This window comes from Jaculus jaculus, chromosome 1, assembly GCF_020740685.1.
Source record: "Jaculus jaculus isolate mJacJac1 chromosome 1, mJacJac1.mat.Y.cur, whole genome shotgun sequence".
Classification (NCBI taxonomy): Eukaryota; Metazoa; Chordata; class Mammalia; order Rodentia; family Dipodidae; genus Jaculus; species Jaculus jaculus.
In genome coordinates this window covers 324,549,895-324,572,835 of record NC_059102.1, presented here as the reverse complement: position 1 = coordinate 324,572,835, position 22,941 = coordinate 324,549,895, and the positions used below count along the sequence as shown (strand labels likewise).

Genomic DNA, 22,941 nt, shown 5'->3' with positions numbered 1-22,941 from the left:
TGGAGGACATGGGTGATCAGTTTTAGGGGTGTACTTGGGGCAGTCTGTGTGTCAGCTTCCCATTACTATGGCAAAAAATCCAAGACAATCATCTTAAAAGCAAGACAGGTTCATTTTGGCTCATAGTTTTTGAGGTTTTAGTTCTGGTCAGTTGGGCTGTTGCTTTTGAGTTTCTGATGAGACAGCCTATCATGGTAGGATGGCATAGTGAGCCAAACTGCTCACCACATGGCAGCTGGTGGGCAAAGAGAAAAAGGGTCCTAATATCCCCCATAAGGTCACAACCTTAATGACCTCCTAAAGGTTCTACCACTTCCCAATGGCAATCAAGGCTGGGGACCAAGCTCAACAAATGGGCTTAAGAGGCATTCAAGAACCAAACTACAGCTGTCTGCTGAAATTGGTTTTTCAGAGTGGCAGAAAAAAAAAATAGATAAAATGATTATAGATCATTGTTCCGGGAATTGTGTTACAAATGGAAATGGAGGGCTGGAGATGGCTTAGTGGTTAAGGCACTTGCCTGCAAAGCCTAAGGACCCAGGTTTGACTCTCCAGGTTCCACAGAAGACAGACGTACAAGGTGACACATGCATCTGGAGTTCGATTGCAGTGGCTGGAGGCCCTGGGGTGCCATTTCTCAATCTCTCTCTCATTAAAAAAAAAAAAAAAAAGGAATGGATAAATCAGATGAGGGTGAAGAGTAAGAGATATTTTAAGAAGCATACTGATGGGGGTGACTCAGCAGAGTGGAAAAATTAAGTGTCTTGTCTGTCACTAAGAGGAAGTTTTGAGACTAGAGGGATATTATTGGAGTACTGTGGCCCTCATCCAAATCTTCTGGGTCTAGGCATCTTTAGTTATTGGAAGAAAATGCATCTATCTATCTGTCTGTCTATCTATTTATCTATCATCTATCTATATATATACACACATACATCTTAACGTATATTATTATATAATATTGTTATTTTAAGTCTTTTTACTTTTTTTGTTTGGTTTTTCGAGGTAGGGTCTCACTCTGGTTCAGGCTGACCTGGAATTAACTCTGTCATCTCAGGGTGGACTTGAACTCATGGCAATCCTATCTCTGCCTCCCAACTGCTGGGATTAAAGGTGTGTGCCACCACATCCGGCTTCTTTTTACATTTTTATTTTATTTATTTATTCATTTGAAAGAGAGGCAGGCAGATAGACAATGGGTACACAGGGCCTCTAGCCATTGCAAATGAACTCCAGATAAATACACCACCTTGTGTATGTGGCTTATGTGGGTTACTTAATTCAGGCTAAGTACCTAGGAATGAAACCCATGCATATTTTCTTTGCTCATTTTTAACTTAGAGGCTTTCTTGCTACTAGCTACAATCCTTAGTCTGAGCTTGTAGCAAGACTGACAAGGAGGAATAATTGTTATTTTCTTGCTGTCCACTCTGTCTTCCTTATTAGAGTTATCTTCAATTTGGGTTTTCTTTGCAATCTTTTCCAAAAACTTTTTTTTTTTTTTTTTTTTTTTTTGGTTTTCGAGGTAGGGTCTCACTGTAGCCCAGGCTGACCTGGATTTCATTATGGAGTCTCAGAGTGGCCTCGAGCTCAAGGCAATCAATCCTACCTCTGCCTCCCGAGTGCTGGGTGGGATTAAAGGTGTGCGCCACCAGGCCCGGTTTCCAAAAACATCTTTTTGTTATGAGAAATTACAAACCTATGTAGATAATAATATGAACTTCAATAACCCATCTTTTCCCTTCCCAGGTGAGTCCATTCACTTCTCCAGTCCTGTAATATTTTGAACCTAGTCTGATACATGTTATTTTATTTGCAAGTCATTGAGTGTATATAAAATGTAAGCTCTCTTTTAACGTATTTGAGAAAGAGGGAGTGAGAAAGAATGAGAATGGAGAGAGAATGAGAATGGGCGCACACCAGGACCTCCAGCCACTGCAAACTCACTCCAGACCCATGTACCGCCTTGTGCAGCTGGCTTTGGTGGGTACTGGGGAATCGAACCCTTAGCTCTTAGGCTTCTCAGGGAAGCATCTTAACAGACAATCCATCTCTCTAGCCCTTTAACGTGCGATTTTGTGTGTGCGTGTGTCGCGGGAGTGGGGGGCAGTGCGCCGCCCACGCCCGCGGGTGGAGTGTTGGTCATCTATCTCCTCCCTGCCCCGCGGTTTCTCTCCTTGCTTCAGCTAGGAAGGCCGGCCATGCTGGTCCGCTAGCTTCAGGATTCTGACTTCGCCTTCCACTGCCGTGGGCGCGCTGCAATTATAGACTCCAGCGCCGCGGTGCTTCGGGCCTTAAGTGCGTGCTCGGGATCCGAACCCGGATGAAACTGAGAAAGGGTCCTCAGCAGAAGGCTCGGGGAACAATGAAGAGGACTCGATACCTCTGTGATCCCACCGGAAGTTCCAAGCCCCTAAAAGGCCAGGAGGGCCTCAGTGGCAACGCGACAAGCACGTGATCACTTACGAGCGCTCGCGCCAGAAAAGGCTCATTCTCCCGGCGCACGCGCGCGGGTCACCGACAAGGTTTTTCCAAATCGAGGGAAAGGGCAGCGAGCAGCCGTGAAGGGAGCCCAGCCCGCTAAGGCGGCCTCTCATTGGCTACTGTTGTTCCACCCTCCGTCCCGATTGGCTGGGAGCTGCGCACACGGGCCGAGCACGCCGAGCGCCGTTGGGCCGGTACAGCCAATGGGAAGGCCAGGGGGCGGGGCCGGCGGCGCGGGGCGTGCGGAGCGGGCGAGTAGGTAAACAGTGCTGAGAGCGTGTGCCGGGCGCTCGCGCTGTGGGGGACGCGGCGCGTAGGTCACGGAGGATTCTTCCAGCTTCCTGCAGCCGGGTAAGGCTGCTGCTTCCCCGCCCGCCGCGAGTCCCGGCTCTGTTCGGCTGCGGTCAGAACCCCTGACCGTCGCCTGGCTCCCGGGTCTCCCCCGAGCGCGCCTCTAGCGCAGGTTGGGGGCGGGGCGCGCAGCCGTGTCCGGGCCCCGAGGCCCACCTCAAGCCCGCGGGCCTGCCGCCCGGGAGAGGCGAGCGCGGGCCGCGCGTGGCTTCCTCCGTGGGTTCCTGGAAGCGCCCCGCAGCCCGGCGCCGGCCACCTGCTGCTGCGCGGGGCCTGTCCTGTGGCTGCCGAGATCAGGTCCCTGAACTAGCAGACTCTGGACCCTCGAAGTGGGCGTCCGGTCTCTGCTAGGCTGCAGGTTTTTGTTTTTTTTTTTTCATTTTTAAATTTATTTATTTGAGAGAAAACTAGAGAAAAAATGGGCGCGCTAGGGCTTCCAGCTGCTGCAAACAAAATCCAGACGCATGTGGCACCTTGTGCATCTGGCTTACGTAGGTCCTGGAATCGAACCGGGGTCCTATGGCTTTGCAGACAAGCGCCTTAACTGCTAAGCCATCTCTTCAGCTCCAGGCTGCAGTTTTGTGTCAGAAACTTCCCGTGGTCGGAACCAGCTGTTGGGTTTCCCTGCTGGGTGAAGTTGAGGAAGGCAGCCTGTTCCTACGCCTTTCCTCTTTTTTTTTTTTGGTATTTCTTGTTTGTTTGTTTTTTGAGGTAGGGTCTCACTCTAGCTCAGGCTGATCTGGAATTCACTGCAGAGTCTCAGGGTGGCCTCGAACTCATGGCGATCCTCCTACCTCTGCCTCCCGAGTGCTGGGGTTAAAGGCGTATGCCACCACGCCCGGCTTCTCTTGCTTTTCATGAAATTTGAAAATTTATTTGAGAATGAGTGACGGAGCATGGGCATGCCAGGGTCTCCAGCTACTGTAAACAAACTCCAGATGCAGGCTCCACCTTGTCATTTGGGTGGGTGCTGGGGAATTGCACGTGGGTCCAAACCTAGTCTTTATGCTTCGCCGGCAAGCGCAGACTCACTCTCCTGGCAGTCCGATGGAAAACTTGCTCAGGCTCACTTGGGCTATGGGTCTGTGGGACAGGACTCGAGCTGGACGTGCCTGGCGAATCTCCTTGCTGAACAGTTGGACTTGTATTGATGCCAGCCTGCCATTTGTCATGCCATGGACTGTGGGTCATCCCTTCAGGAAGGCTGTTGGGAGCTTGTCTCTTGGAGGAAAGCCCTTCTGAAAAGAGACAAGAGGGAGGCTGGCGGTTTAATAGTATCATCAGTAAGACTCAGGCAGCAGCTCTGGATGGATATATTCAGCCTTGCAAATAGAGCAGATGATGCTAACTTGTGATATTATTTTGGCCTGACCTTCAGTGGTTCAAAGTGAAAATGAAGCAAGCAGTTTGGGTACTTACCTTAGAGCTAGTGCATTACGTAAGTTTCTCAACTCTAGACATTTGAGATTTTTTTAAAAAATATTTTTATTTATTTATTTGAGAGGGAGAAAGAAGCAGGGAGAGAGAGAGAGAAAGGGCGGGAGGGAGGGAGGGGGAGAGAGAGAGAGAGAGAAAGAAAAAGAGAGAAAGAAAGAAAAAGGGCATGCCAGGGCTTCCAGCCACTGTAAACAAACTCCAGATGCATGCGCCCCCTTGTGCATCTGACTTGTGTGTGTTCTGGAGGGTTGAACTGGGCTCCTCTGGCTTTTCAGGCAAATGCCTTAACTTCTAACTTCTCCAGTCCAGTGTAGTGTGGGCAAATGTATAATTTGTTGAATTGCTTAATTAATTTGGAGTTGACTGAGGTACCAGTGTCAGAAATAGTGACCCATTTCTTTATGCAGAGAAATAAGCTTTATTTTTGGAGTGGGTTTCAAGGTAGGGTCTCACTTTAGTCCAGACTGACGTGGAACTCACTCTGTAGCCTCAGGCTGGCCTCATACTCATGACAGTCCTTCTACCTCAGGCCCCTGATTGCTGAGATTAAAGGCATGCACCACCATGCCTGGCAGAGAGGCTTGAATTCTGAGTCTATATTTTGCTTTTAGTGTAACCTGGAATTATGTCTCTCAGTAAGTCCCAGTGTGATAGACATGCAGAAAAGCTGCAGAAAGGTAGTGATTATGGTAGTGTGGCCAAGGGGTGCATGGAGGCGGGGGGGGGGGGGGAACAACATCCCAGTCCCCTATCATGAATTTCTGTTTCTTTTAAAAAATAATTTATTTATTTGTCACACACAGAGAGAATGGACACACAGGCCCTCTAGCCACTGCAGATGAACTCCAAACACATGCGCCACCTTGTGCATCTGGCTAATGTGGGTCCTGGGGAATTGAACCTGGGTCCTTTGGCTTTGCAGGCAAATGCCTTAACCGCTAAGCCATCCCTCCAGCCCGAATTTCTGTTTCCTGTGGGAATGTATCAGGATATTCTTCTAACACTCCATCAGGTAGAGTTTTCTTGGATGAGGAAGGGCAGGCACTTCTTTGTCAAAGAGAAGTTTGGAGAACTCTATTACTGGGAAGCTTATAACTTGGCAGGATAAATTTCCATTAAAAGCTATAGACACTGAGTCATACTCTTTTTTAGTTGAAACAAGAGCTGTGTGCAAAATTAGACAGGAATATTTACAGAGTTATCATGATTTGACAATAGAAACAGTTGCAACATTCCCATTAATAAGAACGAGAAAGAGCAGGTAAAAGGGGAGGGACAGTGAGGTCTTGCTCTGGAATTGCATATGTGGTAGCAGTGGGAACTAAGGAAGCAATTTGTGTGAATTGAGGATGACCTGGATCTCAGTTGTGGGGTCAGAGTGGGCATAGGATTCAAGCCACAGACTAGCGAGAATGACACAAGTCATTTCTATACTGGCTGGATAGAGGACTGAAATTTCTAAATGGGGTAGGAGCTGGGGACTAGTGTCATTACTGAGAGTAGAGGGTGGAACTGATTTAGGGAAGGTGGTAATGTAGATACTAGATATGATGGGGCTCAGTGGGATTATTATTATTTTTTTTTTGGTTTTTCGAGGTAGCGTTTCATTGTAGCCCAGGCTGACCTGGACTTCACTATGTAGTCTCAGGGTGGCCTCGAACTCATGGTGATCCTCCTATCTCTGCTTCCTGGGTGCTGGGATTAAAGGTGTGCACCACCATGCCGGGCTTAACTTCACCGTTTTAAGTGTTCATTTCCCCATATGTGAACAGATGTACATGTCATTTGTTTATTACCAAAATCAAAGTATAGGGCAGTACCCATACCTTCCAAGTTCCTTTGTGTGCCTTCATAAGTTCCTTTGTAAGTTGCTTGTAGCACTGGGGTGAATAATGTGGTATAGTTGTATTTAACTTGGCTGAGAGTGCCTGTCAGGCCTGATAATGGGGAGAACTTGAATAGCCCACAGAGAGGTATAAGCAGCCCAGGAAGATAGTGTGCGCAAGAAGCAAGAGGGTGGGGCTGGCTTAGCTGTGGAGTGTGGAGCAGGTGGAGAGAAGAGGCTGATGAAGGAAGCTGAGAGGCTGATGCTGGAGGGAGAGTTGCAGGAATGTGTGAGGTTGACAGGAAGTGCTGGGGGTGCAGCAGAACGTGATGGAGGTCGGTTGAGGAGTTCTATTGGCTTGAGCTTGAGGTGTCACAGATAGTGGCCAGGTGCTGGGAGGTACAAGTGCGTCACTCTTGGGAGCATAGCTCCCAGGAGGTTGCTCATTTGATGAAGGGCGCTAGACAGGAGTTGTGAAACTGAAAGGGAATGCTTTGAGGAAGAACAGAGAAGGCAGAAGTAAAGGGAGGAGCCAGGGCCTGGTGGCAGAGGCTAGGGAGGGTCTTGAGATGTGGGTCCAGAAATTTAAAGGTGCTCTATCTGATTTCTTCTGTTTGTGGATGGAGGGAATGAAGGAGGTCTACTATAGAGGAGTGAAATCATGTGCTTGGCATGAGGAGGACAGGGTGGTCTCTGGGGAGCACTGGAAGAGAAAACTAGGCTGGGCCTGCCCTTTCTACATCGACCCACTTCAGGTGGTCCAGACCCATTTTGCATAGGTGGGGGGCTAAAAAGAAAAAAAAACTAGGCTGGGATTCTGTCATAGGTGCCTGGAAGTGTCCTGTTCCAGTTGTCCTTGAAGAAAGTTGCTGTTCCCTGTAGGAGTATGTGCATGTGCATTTTGTGTATGTGTAAGGGTAGCAAGAAGGGCTTCCCCTTAAAAAGCTGGGTGTGGTGGCACACACCTTTAATCCCCTCACTCAGGAGGCAAAGGTAGGAGGATTGCTTTGAGTTCAAGGCTACCCATAGTGAATTCCAGGTCAGCCTGAGCTAGAGTGAGACCCTACCTTGGGGGGAAAAAAAAAAAAAGAAGGGCTTCCCCATTTTCTACCTTTGTACCGTGCTGGATTTTACCTAAAGAGTATTTTCTTCATGAGGCATTTACTTTGTATTTTCACCCTTGCTGTTGTCGTAGAATATCTAGATGAGTCTACTTAATTCTTTTTTATGTTATTCTTTCGAGGTAGGGTCTCATTGTAGCTCAGGCTGACCTGGAATTGACTATGTAGTCTCAGGGTGGCCTTGAACTCATGGCGATCCTCCTACTGCTGCCTCCTGAGTGCTGGGATTAAAGGTGTGTGCCACCATGTCCGGCTACTTAATTCTTTTGAGCAGTATTTTTTTCCAGACCTGGTCAAGACCCAGTTGGTAGAAGCAGCTCTGTGTGGCTCTTTATCAATCTTCTGCACTCCAGGGCTAAATGGTACTGTCTTATTTTACACATGAGGAAATGGAACGTACTGGCCTGAGAAGTGTATCTCCTGTACCAAGGTCACATACTTAGTTGACTAAGGCAGCCTGGAATCCCATCCTCACTATCAGTTTCCCTGTCAGCTCTCATCCCATTATACGTGCTGTCCAGAGACCTGTTGGCAGTGGCCTTGCTATCCATTGGGCTGAGTGGCAGATCCTAGGTACTGTTTACATGAAAAGAAATGTTATTTTAAAGCCCATAGTCTGGGGTCAATTCCAGTGTGTGTTCTCTGTCTGGCTATGATCCTGGCTTGGAGGAAAGTGGAAGAATAAATTGGCAGACAGCCTGCAAGTGGTTACTGTTTGATGGTGCTTACCAACATCTCAAATCTTTCTGCGGTTGAAAAACAACTTGGTAGCTTTATTCCCTAAGGTGTTTGAAGCCAACATCTGTTCAGCAAAGGTAGACTAGGCAGTGCTACAGCCAGGTCTGTTGTGTGTGGTGCTCAAAGTCATGTCCTTGACCGGAGTAGCCTTGCCTGCTAAAGAATAGCTGTTTCTTTCTTGCCTTTCTCTACTTTCCTTCCCACTCAGTCTTCTTTTAGACAGGAGTGAGGCATTTAGAGGAAGAAATGTCTACGTACACCACAAGCAGGCTCATCGGCTGACTTGAAGACTCATGCAGACTGATTCCTATAAAAGTCCCTCTTTATTTGTTATTTTTTCTTTCTTTTATTATTTTTTGATATTTTAAAAAGTATTTATTTGAGAGAGAAAGAGGCAGAGAGAAAGAGAGAAAATGGGCATACCAGGGCCTCCAGCTACTGCATACAAACTCCAGCTGCTTGCACCCCTTGTGCAGCTGGCTTATGTGGGTCCTGGAGAGTCAAACTAGAATCCTTTGGCCTTGCAGGCAAAGGCCTTAACTGCTAAGCTATCTCTCCAGCCCCTCCCCCCTTTTTTTTTTGGTTTTTCGAGGTAGGGTCTCACTCTGGTACAGGCTGACCTGGAATTAACTTTGTAGTCTTAGGGTGGCCTTGAACTCATGGTGTTCCTCCTACCTCTGCCTCCCCAGTACTGGGATTAAAGGCGTGTGCCACCATGCCCAGCCAGCCCCTTATTTTTTTTTTAAATGTATTTGTTTATTTGAAAGAAAGAGAGGGGGAGGAGGCTGAGAGGGAGAGAGAATGGACATGCCAGGGCCTCTAGCCACTGCAAACGAATTCCAGATGCTTGTGCCCCCTTGTGCATCTGGTTTATGTGGGTCCTGGAGAATCAAACTTGGATCCTTTGGCTTTACAGGCAAATGCCTTAACTGCTAAGCCACCTCTCTAGCCCAACCCATTATTTTTGACATTTATTTATGAGAGAGAGAAAGAGAACAGTCATGTCATGACCTCTAGCCACTGCAAACTCCAGATGCATGTGCCCCCCCCATGTGCATCTGGCTTATGTGGGTACTGGAGAATTGAACTTGGGTCCTTAGGCTTTTCAGGCAAGTGCCTTAACCACAGCTATCTCTCTCCAGCCCTTTTCTTTCTTTTTTCAAAAATATTTTATTTATTTATTTGAGTAAGCAGATAGGTAGACAAACAGAAAGAATGTGAATTGGCACACCAGGCCCTGTAGCCACTGCAGACAAATTCTAGATGCATGTTCCACCTTGTGCATCTGACTTCATGTGGGTACTGTGGAATTAAACCCAGGTTGTTTGGCTTTGTAGGCAAGTGCCTTATGCTGAGCCATCTCTCCAGCTTCAAAGCCCCTCTTTTGAAAATATTCTTAAATTTTTATTTATTTATTTATTTATTTGAGAGAGGGGGGGAATGAATGGACATGCCAGTGCTTCTAGCCACTGCAAACTACGAACACGTGTGCCACCATGTGCATCTGGATTATGTGGGTACTGGGGAATTGAACCTGGGTCCTTAGGCTTCACAGTCAAGTGCCTTAACTGCTAAGTCATCCCTCAAGCCCCCAAACCCCTCTTTAACTGGGGTGCTGCTGTTGTAATGTCCATGGCTGTATGTGCTAAGGGCTCAAGGAAGTGGTGGACAGAAATAATTTCCCTCTGCTGAACACTTGTTGCAAGGAATATTGGCAAGTGTTCACTTCCAGCATATTTCTAATTTGTTCCAAGCTGGCCACCAGCATATAGGACCACTTCTTCTAGGTAATGCCTCATAACACAGTGCCAAATAAACCACTCTGGTTCTCGAGTGAGGGATAGCCTTTCCGTCACCACTTCCATCCCTGCCTGCCCGCCTGACTCATGTGATTCTGGACCTTACAGGGGAGCTGGGATGTAAAGAGGGGGACTATGAGACATTTATACTCCCTTTGCTCTCACCAGATCTATACCAGAGCACCTGTGTGGTTGCAGCAGTGTTAATGATTATATCAGCTAATGGTTCCAAGTACCCCCATGCATGTGCTGTTACATGAAAAATCTAATCTACTTCCCTAAACACAGATGAGAAGACTGGGGTGGAAAGCTAAGCCTATATGATTTGACTGAGGTCATACTTGCAAATGAGCAGCAATGTCAGGGTTCAGATCCACGTTACTAACCCCAGAGATCTTAACTTTATCACCTTGTTAACTATCTGAACTGTATATCTATTTGTTTTTTTCACGGTCGGGTTTCACTCTAGCCCAGGCTGACCTGGAACTCACTCTATAGTACCAGGCTAGCCTTCAACTCATAGTGATCCTCCTGTCTCTGCCTCCCAAGTGCTGGAATTAAAGGCGTGCATCACCAAATCTGGCCTGAACTAGATATTTTTTGCGTATACATTTCCACACATATAGAATGATAATAAGGTCTTGCTATGTAGTCCCAGCTGGTGTACAGATTGGTCATGATTTTCCTGTCTCAGCATCCCAAGTGCTGGGATTATAGGTGTGTGCCACCATGCCTGTCTCCAGGTGCCATGGTTACACAGCTGGGTGGGGATTCATGGTATCTTTCACCATTGGCCTCATAGGATTTGAGCCAAGCCCTGTAGTTAAGAGCAGGAGGCACTAGTGTGCATCTCTGTGTATCTGCCTACCTTCCCCAGCTGACACCCCATACTCTGTGCTTGTGGCTAGTGCCAGCCTGGCAAGGGCTTTTGTTAGAGATTCAATGGGATTGGTGAGGTGGCACATGGGTTTTTATAACGTAAAGCTGTGGACTAACAATGGCTTTCCTGGGAAGGATGAGAAGAAGGAATGCAGGTGGTAACAGTTACAGCTAGGAGGAAGGAGGAGAGCTGTATAGAAGCAGTATCTTATGCTCTCATCTACCTTAATGCTAAGTCCTTCATGAACAGCCCTTAGGGGTCACCTTGCCCTTGGATAATCCAGTAGAAAGTACTCTCTAGCCTGCCAGGATCTGGGTAGGGTGGTGCTCTGTCTAATAGGTTAAGTTCATTTCTGGGGATCAAGAGCAGAGCTTAAAGGGGAGGTTCTTGCCCAGTACTAACCTCATTGTCCAGGTCTGATACAACTGGTGACTAGATCCAAATCTCTTGGGATAACCATGAGTCTAGTTCTGGAATTGGAGTTTTACACACTTCATTTTTAAAGGACCAGATAGTATATATTTTGGACTTCAGCAGTCATACATCTCTCATGCAGCTACTATACTTGCTTTTGGCCAAGAACACTTGCTGCTTAAGTATGAAGAACTCTTGGACCAGAGACTACCAAGTTTGACTTCCCAAAACCCACACAAAAAGCTGGGCATGGGGCTGGAGGGATGGCTTAGCAGTTAAGGTGCTTGCCTGTGATGGCTGAGGACCCAGGTTCAACTCTCCAGAACCCACGTAAGCCAAGATGCACATGGTGGTGCATGCATCTGAGTTTGTTTGCAGTAGCTAGTGGCCCTGGCATGCCCATTTTCTCTCTAATAAATAAAATATCAAAAAGTTGGGCTTGGCCACACATGGTTTAAAATGGGGGGCAGAGTAATGGAGAATCCATGGGGCTCCTTGATGGATAGCAGATTTAGTTTGAGGGTCTCAGGGAAATTCATGGTAAGTAATAAGAGAGGGAGACCCAATACTTTCCAGCCTCTGCATGCACTACATGGGGCCTGCACATGTACATAGATACGTGTATACATCACACATAAACCATACAAAAAAGAACATAAAATTCCACATGTGAATGAGCAGGTTGTAGGCAGTAAGTACATAAGTGAATGCATGGCTATGGTCCAGTAAAACTTTTATTTCCAAAAATAGGCAGGAGACTAGATTTGGCCCCAAACCCAAACTAGATTTGGCCATCCTCTACTCTGGAAGGACATCAGTCAGATTATATATCTTAATCCTTACTGAGAAAATGTGGTCACAGTATTTGTTGATTTTAAACTAGGGTTCTGGAGTTTGTGTATGTGCGGGGTGGTGGATAAGCACTTATTCGTTAGTTCTGTCTTTTTGACACTGGGGTCAGTGGTGAAGAAGGACCTGTGCCCCAACCCTGCTGAGAAGGGCAGTTGAGCCTCATTCCCCAGAGTAAGATGACCACGTGCATCTGTCTGGCAGCAGGTTAGGGACAGGTGTCTCCTGAAGAACAGTGGCTAACCAAGGACATGAGGCACATTATTTATAGCATTCTGATCTGTCAACTAATGCACTGCCCATTCCACCCTACATTCATTAGAGGGAAGTGGAATAACTTTTCAAAAGTATATGTGTGCTTGCTTATTTTTAAAAGGTTTCTGTAAGATATTTAAAGTTATTTTTTACATTCTTATTAAAAAATTCAGAGCTCTCAGCTCAAAGGAAATAAAGATAGTTTATTCTAGAGCCAAATATGGCTGACTTATAGCCTGGGAACACAGATTTAGGTTACTCCAAATACCATGTCACAGTGTGGTAGTTTCATTAAGTTTTAGTGCAGTAACAGAACAAAGAAACATATATAGATTAAGACAGCTTTTTTTAAAATTTAGTTTTATTTATTTGAGAAAGAGAGGCAGATAGAGAATGGGTATGCCTGGGCCTCCAAACACTGCAAACAAACTCCAGACACATGCACCACCTTGTGCATCTGGCTTATGTGGGTCCTGGGAAATTGGACCTGGGTCCTTCGGCTTTGCAGGCAAGCACCTTAATCACTAAGCCATCTCTTCAGCCCAAGACAGTTTTTAAATACATTGATGGAAGCAGCCAGGTTACAGTAAAGTGGGGAAATCTCATAGACAACAGATGACATTCTTACCCTTTGAGTTGGTGGAAGCTAGGGATATGTACATTCCAACATTATTGACCTAGATTACGGAGATAGCTCAGCAGTTAAAGGCACTTGCCTACAAAGTCTGCTCTCCTGACTTTGATTCTTCTATTACCCATGTAAAGCCAGATGCACAAAGTGGTGCATGTATCTGGAGTTGGCAATGGCAAGACGTCCTGGCATACCCATACTTTTAAACTGTGTCACTCATTCTTCTCTCTCTCTCTCTCTCTGGTCACAAATATATAAATATGAATAATTTTAAAAAGGTTTGAACTAATAGTCAAAAGGATGTTTGGCTACACATGGAGATGGGCCTAAGATAACCCACTATAAGTTTTGCTCCCAATCTGGGACATTCTAGCTCTGTACAATCATTGACTTTTACTCAATCACCCTTGTAGAATGTTTAACACAGGTGTGGCTTTTTTTTTTTTCTTCTGGGAACTTCAATTCACATATTATAAAAGTAATGCATGTTCTCCGTAGAAAATCTTAGAAAATATAAAGGAACTGAATTTCAGAAGAATCCAATAAAACCACAAGCTTTTAGTGTTTGCACTATTTAATCACTTCATTTGTTCCCATAGAACATATGGTACTCGTTCTTATTTGTCAATAAATAACTCCCAATATCATTTATTGGTGATTTATTTTTATTTTTTAATTATGATTTTTTTATTTGAGGGGGGGAGAGGGAGAATATGAATGAAATGGGTGCACTAGGGCTTTTAGCCACTACAGACAAACTCTAGATGCATGTGCCACCTTATGCATCTGCTTATGTGGGTACTGGGAAATTGAACCTGGGTCTTTAGGCTTTGTAGGCAAACACCTTAACCACTAAGCTATCTCCTCAACCATATTGTTGATTTTTAAAATTTTATTTTATTTATGAGAGAGAGAAAGAGGGGAAGGGGGGGAGGGAGGGAGGGAGGGAGGGAGGGAGGGAGACAGGGGATATGAATGTGGACATGCCAGGTCCTATAGCCACTGCAAACAAACTCCAGAAGCATGCACCACCATGTCCATCTGCCTTCCGCGGGCTCTGGGGAGTAGAATCTAGGTACTTAGGCTTTGCAGACAAGTGCCTTAACCTTAAGCCATCTCTAGTCCCCTATTGGCGATTGAAATTTTTTAAAATTTATTTATATGTAAGTACAGAGAAGGAGAGAGAGAGAATGTGGGTGTGCCAGGGCCTCCAGCCACTGCAAACAAACTCGAAATGAATGTACCACTTTGTGCATCTGTGCATCTGGTTTTATGTGGGTACTGGGGAACTGAACTCGGGTCGTTGGGTTTTCCTGGCAAGTGTCTTAATCACTGAGTCATCTCTCCAGCCACCCACAATTGTCATTTAAATGACAACATAAGGGCTGGAGAGATGGCTTAGTGGTTAAGCGCTTGTGAAGCCCTAAGGACCTCTGTTCGAGGCTCGATTCCCCAGGGCCCACGTTAACCAGCTGCACAAGGGGGCGCACGCATCTGAAGTTCGTTTGCAGTGGCTGGAGGCCCTGGCACGTCCATTCTCTCTCCCTCTATCTGCCTCTTTGTCGCTCTCAAATAAATAAATAAAAATAACAAAAAAAAAAATGACAACGTAACATTTCATCTTACAGTATACTGGTACTCAACCCATCTTCAGTAGTTTGGTAATCACACATACCCACTTTGAGAGAAATTCAATGTGTAGGGGTTTTGGACAGTTTTTTTTTTTTTTTTTGGTTAGTTAGACAGGGTAACTTGGAAAGAAGTAGGGTTTTCCTGGTGTGGGCATGGGGAGATGTGTGCGACTGGCAGAAGCCTGTCTCCATGAAGCTTGCTGTTGGTGGCTGACAGCAGAACAGGACCTTTCTTTCTCCTCGCTTGTGTTCTTTGTCTGGTATTCAATTCTTTTTGAAAGTTTCTGCTCTCTGGCAAAGCCTTGCTTTTGAGGATAGCAGAAGCACGTAAAGGCTTTAGAAACAGTGCTCTGTGGGTTTTGGAACAGGTCATCTCTGCTCTCTTTCTTCCTGTTCCTGCTGGGCAGGACTTGGTACATTGTAATGAACCATCGTCAGCTTACCCTCACCTCACGAGATGATGACAGTGGCAGGTACATGATACATCCTGGCAGTTAAGGGGTGACTGGGGTGTATTTGCAACATTTCTGCTAGATTAAAACGCTTTCCCCATGTGGATCCTAAGTGGAAGAGCACATAATGCTTTTGTTAGCCTTATGTCTGTTGGGCTTCTCTGTTGTGTTTTTTAAAAATATTTTATTATTTACTTATATGACAAAAAGAGGCGGGGGGAGGGAGAGAGAGAGAAAGGGAATGGGCGCGCCAGGTCCTCCAGCTACTGCAAATGAACTTCAGATGCATGTGCCCCCTTGTACAACTGGCTTATGTGGATCCTGGGGAATCAAACCTGGGTCCTTTGGCTTCGCAAACAAACACCTTAACCGCTAAGCCATCCCTTCAGCCTGCCTGTTGTATTTTTTTTAATTGTTTTTGTTCGTTTTTATTTATTTATTTGAGAGTGACAGAGAAAGAGGGAGAGAGAGAGAGAGAGAGAGAGCAAAAGTGAGAGAATGGGCACGCCAGGGCTCCCAGCCACTGCAAACGAACTCCAGACGCATGCGCCCCTTTGTGTATCTGGCTAACGTGGGTCCTGGGGAATCGAGCCTCGAACTGGGGTCCTTAGGTTTCACAGGCAAGCACTTAACTGCTAAGCCATCTCTCCAGCCCTGCCTGTTGTATTTTAAAAAATATTTTATTATTTATTTGCAAGGAGAGAGAGAGGGAGGGAGGGAGGAAGGAAGGTGGGGCGGAGGAGGGAGGATGGTTGCTGTAGGGCCTCTTGCTCATGCCGATGAACTCCAGATGCATGTGCCACTTTGTGTATCTGGCTTTTTACATGGGCACTAGGAAATTGAACTCAGACCATCAAGCTTTCAAGCAAGCACCTTTAACTGCTGAGCCATCTCTCCAGCCCTGGTGTGTGTGTGTGTGTGTGTGTGTGTGTGTGTGTGTGTGTGTATTTTTTTCGAGGTAGGGTCTCACTCTAGCTCAGACTGACCTGGAATTCATTATGTAATCTCAGGGTAGCGTCGAACTCATGATGATCCTCCTACCTCTGTCCCAAGTGCTGGGATTAACGACATGCGCCACCACGCCCGGCTCCTGTTGTATATTTTTGAAAAGAGTGCCACTCACTTTGTCATTACCATGTCCTACTGTGTCTGGTCATGTCTGCATCTTTTAGAGATGTTAGTTCTGAAAGAAGGCCCCTGTGCCCCAGTAACTTCCAGCTGGAACCTGCTTTCCAGCATGGCTGAGGTGACTGAGAGCTCAACAGAAAGACTTCCTCTTGGATCTTGGGATATTCACCTTGCACCACCTTGTTCTTGTGGAATCTCTGTCCATCAGGTGGGAAGCTACATTTATTCCAGGTCTTTCTCTTTGGATTGACTTACTTGATAGCAGTTTTGCACATTAGGACCAGAAAAGGGATGGAAGAGGCTGAGTCATCCAGCTGGTTGGTGATAGGGTTGGGGCCCATTTCCAGGCTATGAAGCATGTACTCCTTTTTTTCTGCTTTTCAACCGTGTGTCGACAAGTGAGGGGTGGGGAGCTCTGGTGTCTGTGCTCATTACCGATGTGCCTGCATGGTACTGTGCTGTGAGCACATGGCCAGGGCATATTGACCAAGGGTATGTAGGGACTAGCTAGATACAGCAGGAGGAGATACTAGTGAAATATAATGGCACGGTGCCTGCTTAGTGCAGTCTGAAGTGTGAGTGTCCATCCTCCCCACATAGCAATGTCAGCCTGTGATCATTGGCTCTTTTGGTGCCTTCAGAAGAGAGCAGGTCCTCACAGGCAAGCTCTCTAAGCCTGGCCTGGGACTGGCAGCATACATTGCCAAGCATGGGGTAGGGTGCGGGTGGGCCCATTGAGGGCTCTAATGCTACACATGGAGTCATGGTCCTGGCGGGGTTCTTGTGTATGAAATAGGTTCTTGTGCTTTTGATTAGATGTCAAATCATCATGCAGATGCCCCTTGGTATAGTTAACTGTTTGATTTGGTACATTCCTGGAGGAATTCACAGCGAAAATTCGGTGTGATTGAATTACTAGCACCTCAGGATTGAGGTGAATTAGGAGTAGAGTCTTGGAGGTCCAAATTGTGAAAAATAATCAAAGTGAGAAAAGTTGTGGAGATACTTCCTGGTAGTAGTTGTTTGCTCTCTTTCCTGCTCTTTGCTTTGAGGGAAGGGACTCCTTGTAGAAAACTACCTGTGTCGATAAGGGTATGGGGAGTTGGTTCACTTTGTACTGTGAGCGAGGCTGCCCAGCACAGTCTTTGCATGGTAGGTAAATAATATTTGCCAAAGGGGGTGGGTATGGGCCAGCTACAAAGCTTTTGAACTCTGCCTGCTCAGGAGCAGCAGGTTTTGCCACACACAGTGCTCAGAAACCTGTAAGGGATCTTCTTTTCATTGCTGCTGGCTCTGGAGCCCAGTATTTAGGGTGAGACTTGGCATCAGCTGGAAATTCACTGCCATGTAGGATGCAACCATCTGGGCAGGAAGAAAGCTGTAACTAATTATTATTAATGCATACTTTTTGTGGTTGTGCTGGAGATTGAACTTGTATATGCTAGGCAAGCATTCTAATAAGCTACATCCTCAGCCCCAATGTGTACTTCGTCTGGGACAAATATTCGTTGTTATAAAACCACTTTCTGCCATGCCACAGAGCAAAGCTTGTCCCTGTTGGAATCTCCAGTGGCTGGGAGCTGACATGCTCAGATGCCCCCACATTGTGATTAAGGACCCTTGTCAGTGCTCTTAAGTGTGATTATCTCAGTTAATGTAGTGAGAAGATGGAATCCAGGAGGCCCTCTGACTGTCCCCTTCCTCCTTCTGGTCACTGATCAGGGTTCCTGCTCAGCCTGTACCTACCTCTTACAGGTCTCCTACCTGAAGTGTTGCCCTCACCCCTCTCTTCTGGGTTTCTGGCTTTCTTGTCTCAAAGACTTAGAGTAGACCCCAATCTCCTTTGCTCACCTGGCCAGCCCAGTCCTGTCTCCTGCCTTAGCTAGGGTGCTCCTTGGAGTTGCCAGTGGAGTCAGGCTGTTTCTTTCCCTTTGCATGTCTTCCGTTAGCCTCCAGCATGTTAACAGAACTTACCTTAGCCAGTACGCATGCCTCAAGAGTAGTTAAATGACTTGGCCTTGACTATACAGTAGATCTCGGCATCTTTGTCCCTGACCTACATTAAGAAATGTTTTCTGGGCTGGAGAGATGGTTTAGTGGTTAAGCACTTGCCTATGAAGCCTAAGGACCCTGGTTTGAGGCTCCATTCCCCAGGACCCACGTTAGCCAGATGCATGAGGGCACATGCATCTGGAGTTCGTTTGCAGTGGCTGGAGGCTCTGGCACGCCCATTCTCTCTCTCTCTCTATCTGCCTGTTTCTCTCTCTGTCACTCTCAAAAATAAACAAAAATTTTTAATAAAAAGAAAAAGAAATGTTTTCTGTTGTAGCCAGTAGAGAGGAAAGGGAGCAAGGAGGAGGCACATAGCTGAGGCAGGCAACAGATCTCTGCAGTGTTTCCTGAATACTTTTTCCTGCTGTGTGTCCCCATGTTGTTCATTCTTAGTGTTACATGGGAACCTATCCCCCCCCCCCGCCATGGGAACCTATCCCCCCCCCCCCGCCCCACGCCCCTGTGGTTTGAACTGCAGTATGGAGGCCCTGGCTTGGCAACTAGAGGCAGCTAAGTGTGTGCTGACTTGGGGGACAGAAAGGGCCTCTGGGTGTCTCAATCTGATTATTTGCCCCAGACAAAGTGATTGGGAAAAGACTGGCACCCTCAGCCCCAAAGGTTGGGACAGAGCACCATTGTCGTGAGTGGCCCCTTGGGCCGTGCATGGGACTGCGCTGGGAAGGGGCCACTCTTTCTCCAGCATATAGTTGTGGTGTAGAGGAAAGAGCAGTAGGTCAGTACACGTAATAAATCCTGGCTCTGCAGCCCCTTGGGCTTCTTTCTGCTGGGTTTTCTTTTCTTTTTTTTTTTTTTTTTTTTCAGAGTGTGGTTGTGAGGCCTAGGTGAGGAAATGCCTGGGAAGTGGTGAGTGCCCTTAAAGTCTAGAGTTACCAATTTTCCTTAAACCCTAAGCTTCTTTTTCTCAGTCAGCTTTGATCCAAAAAGATGATCAGTGGACAGATTAAACCACTAGTTGCTTTCCTCTCAGAGTTTGGTATGGAGCTGTGTTCCTGTGTGGGTCTGGTATACCTTTTCCTAACCTAGCCTCTTTTCTTCTAGCCCTGAAGGTTGGCCGTCATGTTGGGGGAAGCCATCATGGTGGCCAAAGGCCTTGCCAAGTTGACCCAGGCAGCAGTGGAAACCCATCTGCAGCACTTGGGCCTAGGTGGGGAGCTCATCATGGCGGCCAGAACTCTTCAGTCCACGGCTGTGGAGCAGATCAACTTGGTCTTGGGGAAGGTGCAGGTAAGGAGGCTCCTTCTACCAGTAATGGATGCGGGGATTCTGTTGGGAAGAGTGTCAGACTTGGAGCTTTTAGTGAGGACAGAGGATGAACCAGGACATGGACACCTAAGGATTGGTCTTGTTTCAGACAAGACTGGAGAGCCCAGTGGATGGTGTGTCCTGCTGTCCTTCTGGGTAGGGCAGGACCTCTGTGTGAAGATCTGGCTGCTATAACACAATACTTAAATAACAAATATTTATTTCTCATAGTTCTAGAGGCTGGGATGTCCAGGGATAAGGTGCCAGTGTATTGGGTATCTGTTGAGGGCCTATTTTCTGGTCATAGGCTCCACCCTTGACTTAATCACCTCCCTCGTACCAGCACACTGGAAGTTAGGAATGTGCACATGGATTTGGGGTACATACAGTAGGGTTCGTGTATAGAACGTGGGAGCCTTGGCCTTGAAAGGCTCCTTGCACCAAGCCTGCTGAACTGGAGCCAAGGTCTCGTCTTGTTCTTCATTTTGCTGAGGGTGCTCCTTCCCAGGTGGGTAGCTGTCACAGCCCTGCCAAGGGCAGCTTTTCCTTGGCCCCCTTTCATGCCTTAGGTGTTGGGGCAAAGGTTCCCTTTGCACCAAGGTTCAGGAAACTTCAGCATCTTTTTTGGAAAAAAAAGTTTTTTATTCAAAAGGGGGTGTGGGTGTGCCAGGGCCTGTTGCCGCTGCAGATGAACTCCAGATGCACATGCCATCTTTGTGAATCCAGCTTTATATTCTGGCTTTACATGGGTAGTGGGGATCAAACCTGGGCTATCAGGCTTTCCAGACGTGCACCTTTAACTGCCGAGCTGTCTCTCCATCCCCAGACCTCAGCATCTTACATCGAGGGGTGCTTTTAAGCCAAAGCTACAGGTGTGTCTGTAGAAGAATGTGCCCCCTGTGGTATACTTCTGCAAGTACCACAAACTTGACAGCCTTGAGGGGATGAGGAAGGACACATGTGTGCACATGCCTGATGCATGAGTGCTTAGAGGTGTCACTGCACGCAGTACACAGAATGACCCGTCACCATAGGGGAGGCTCCCGAGCATGGTGGTCCCTTGCTTCCCTTCATTCTCTAATATCTAGGTTTATGGTATTCCCTTCACTCTGAAGGTCAGAGGGGTTTGTCTGCTCTTCTCTGAATCCCCAAGGACTTACTCACATGCTCGTGCAGCACTCTGAAGTACCAGGGAATCTGCTCCCTGTGTGGCCCCATGGCCATTTTAACAATTAGCAATCACACAGGAGGCTATCATGGGGGTTTCGGGGCAGGGAGGGACTCTGCCTCAGACTCCTCATGCCAGGACTTCCCTGGCTGTATAAGAGATTTCCAGAGTTCCAGTACGACTTAACTTTTATATCTAGGAAAGTAGGAAACCTGGGAGTTGGACCAGCAGGGCAAGCCTTGGCTTTGCACCCCTGCTTTGCCATTTGCTGGCTTTGGCCTTTACCAATCACGTTGGTTCCCAGCCTCAGTTTCCTCTTTGTGAAAGGACAGTAGCATCCAGTCTACCCCTTCAATGGGAGGGCAAATATTACTCTTTAGTCCCTAAGGCATCTCAGGCAGGTGAGCGGTGGAGGACTCCAGGTCTTCTGTCATTGCTCCTGTGGGCAGGTGGTATGTAGGCTATAAGAGTTGACCAGTTTTCCTTTGAACCAGGGAATCAGGCCATAGTCCTCTCTCTTTGGGACATGGCGCTGTTTAATTATAGCCTCCATGGTGTAACTCCACATCACTCTGACTATAGGAGCTCTATTTTCAGATGAAGAAGCAGCTGAGAATGTTTAGAATTTATTCAAGGTCATTCCAGGTTCAAAATTAGATCAGACCTGGGTAACTTACAGAGAAGACATAGGTGTCCCCTCACCTTTTACCTGCATCGCGGGTGCCTAGGGAAGCCTGGTTTGCCTTGACTATGGCCACCTTTGGTGAGAAACTCTGAAGAGCCTACTGGGTGGGTAGGAGGAGCCCTGTCTGCAGTGAGATGCTGTAGAACCCGGTTCCTGTCTCTGCACCCTCGTCATCACTTGCTGCAACTTGTTAACTCTGGAAACTTTGCTTACCTTTTGCCCTGATTTCCCCTGAAAGCCTCTTGGCCCTACTTTATAGGCAAGGAACCTGTTGCTTAGAGCCATGTGTCCTTGGCCTAAGAACACTTGGGCTGGGCCCACAGTGGGTACTTAGTGGCATGCAGTGTTACTGACCTGATACCACATGGCAGAGTCCTGGAAGAAGCAGACTGGAGCCAGGAGGTGCTGCCTCCTGGGCTATCAAGAGGGCTTCAAATCTTGGGCCTGGTGTCATGTTACCTCTGGAGGGTTTGAGAGGGTAGGATGGCAGTGGCATGCAGCTCTATACTCATGTAGGGAGGAGCCCTGGCCCACTCCTTTGCTTCATGCTTCCAAAACTGTTCTTTCAGGCCCTCCAAAACCAGATCAACAATGCGTTTTGTTCTCTACAGGGTCAGGATAAGAAGCATGATGAATCATATGCTGCTGAGAACTTGGATGACTTGGAGGCAGAGTTTCAATTTTCAGCGCCTCAGGAAACTGGAGCCTCTCCAGACTCTGCAGCCAGTGCCCTGGACCAGGCGCCACCTTCACCCCTGGGTCACGCACACAGTGAGGGACCAGCTCCTGCCTACGTTGCCAGTGGACCCTTCAGGGACACTGGGCTCCCAGGGCAGGCCACCTCTCCTCTGGGTAGGGTCAACGGGAGGCTCTTGGCAGACCCCCGAGACTTGTTCTTGGCCAGTGGTATCCAGCGAAGGTTCTTCCACCAAGACCAGTCTCCCGTGGGGGGCCTAACGGCTGAGGACATTGAGAAAGCCCGTCAGGCCAAGGCTCGCCCTGAGAGCAAGCCACACAAGCAGATGGTATGTCTGGGAGGAAGCTTGGCAGGGGCTGTGCAGTTTCCATTCCCACTGGGTTTTGACCCCCTCCCCTTTTTTCTGGATGCCATCCTTAGGGGATTTTTAGGAATATGGAGGACTCTTGGTACAGTGCTGCTAGGTGGAGTTGTTCCCTGGGGTTGTGGAAAGGGGAGGTTGGGTCATCATGAATCCAAAGTTGCGTTGTCCCATTTGCCAATTCCATAGGTCTCTCTTGTTTTCTGCCTCCAGCTCAGTGAGCGGGCTCGGGAGCGGAAGGTGCCAGTTACGCGGATTGGGCGGCTGGCCAACTTTGGAGGTGAGGTGGCTATGTGCCCTGTGCTGCCCCTCCCCCCTTCCCTGCCTTGCCTTGCCTGTCCAGGTTGAGTGGAGGTGGCCACACTACATGGAGGTGGAAGTGGGTGGGGACCCAGCCATGTCCCAGGATAGGGGAGTATGTCGCAGCAGCTCTTTGTGTATTAGCTGTTGAGGGTCTGGATTTTTCCACGGGTTTCCTGGTTATTTGATTTCAGCCCCTTCTGTGCTCCACTGGGTCTTGTGTGTGGCCCATGCCCTGCCATGAGGTAAAGCTTGGGCTTTCTGGAAGGCCTTGCTTGGCACAATTTCTGTAAGAAGAGGCTATCATTGTAGGCTCCTTTTGGGCCCGTTAGCCCCATTTAGAACATGTTTTGCTCTGAGACCAACCATTTGGGGACCTATTTGACAGATCTTAGTCAGTGATACTGGCAGGCTGTAGTC

At 47.5% G+C, this 22,941-nt stretch overlaps 1 protein-coding gene across 1 annotated transcript in view; it reads left to right on the top strand.

Moving 5' to 3' along the window:
• The first annotated feature begins 2,726 nt into the window (after nucleotides 1–2,726).
• Coq8a (coenzyme Q8A) overlaps nucleotides 2,727–22,941 on the top strand; it is a 40,985-nt gene continuing 20,770 nt past the window's right edge. The window contains exons 1-4 of the mRNA XM_012947707.2: nucleotides 2,727–2,835; nucleotides 19,107–19,292; nucleotides 21,775–22,188; nucleotides 22,435–22,501. Of these exons, the coding sequence (XP_012803161.1) occupies nucleotides 19,125–19,292; nucleotides 21,775–22,188; nucleotides 22,435–22,501 (649 nt within the window). The 5' untranslated portion in view covers nucleotides 2,727–2,835; nucleotides 19,107–19,124. The remainder of the gene's footprint in view (nucleotides 2,836–19,106; nucleotides 19,293–21,774; nucleotides 22,189–22,434; nucleotides 22,502–22,941) is intronic.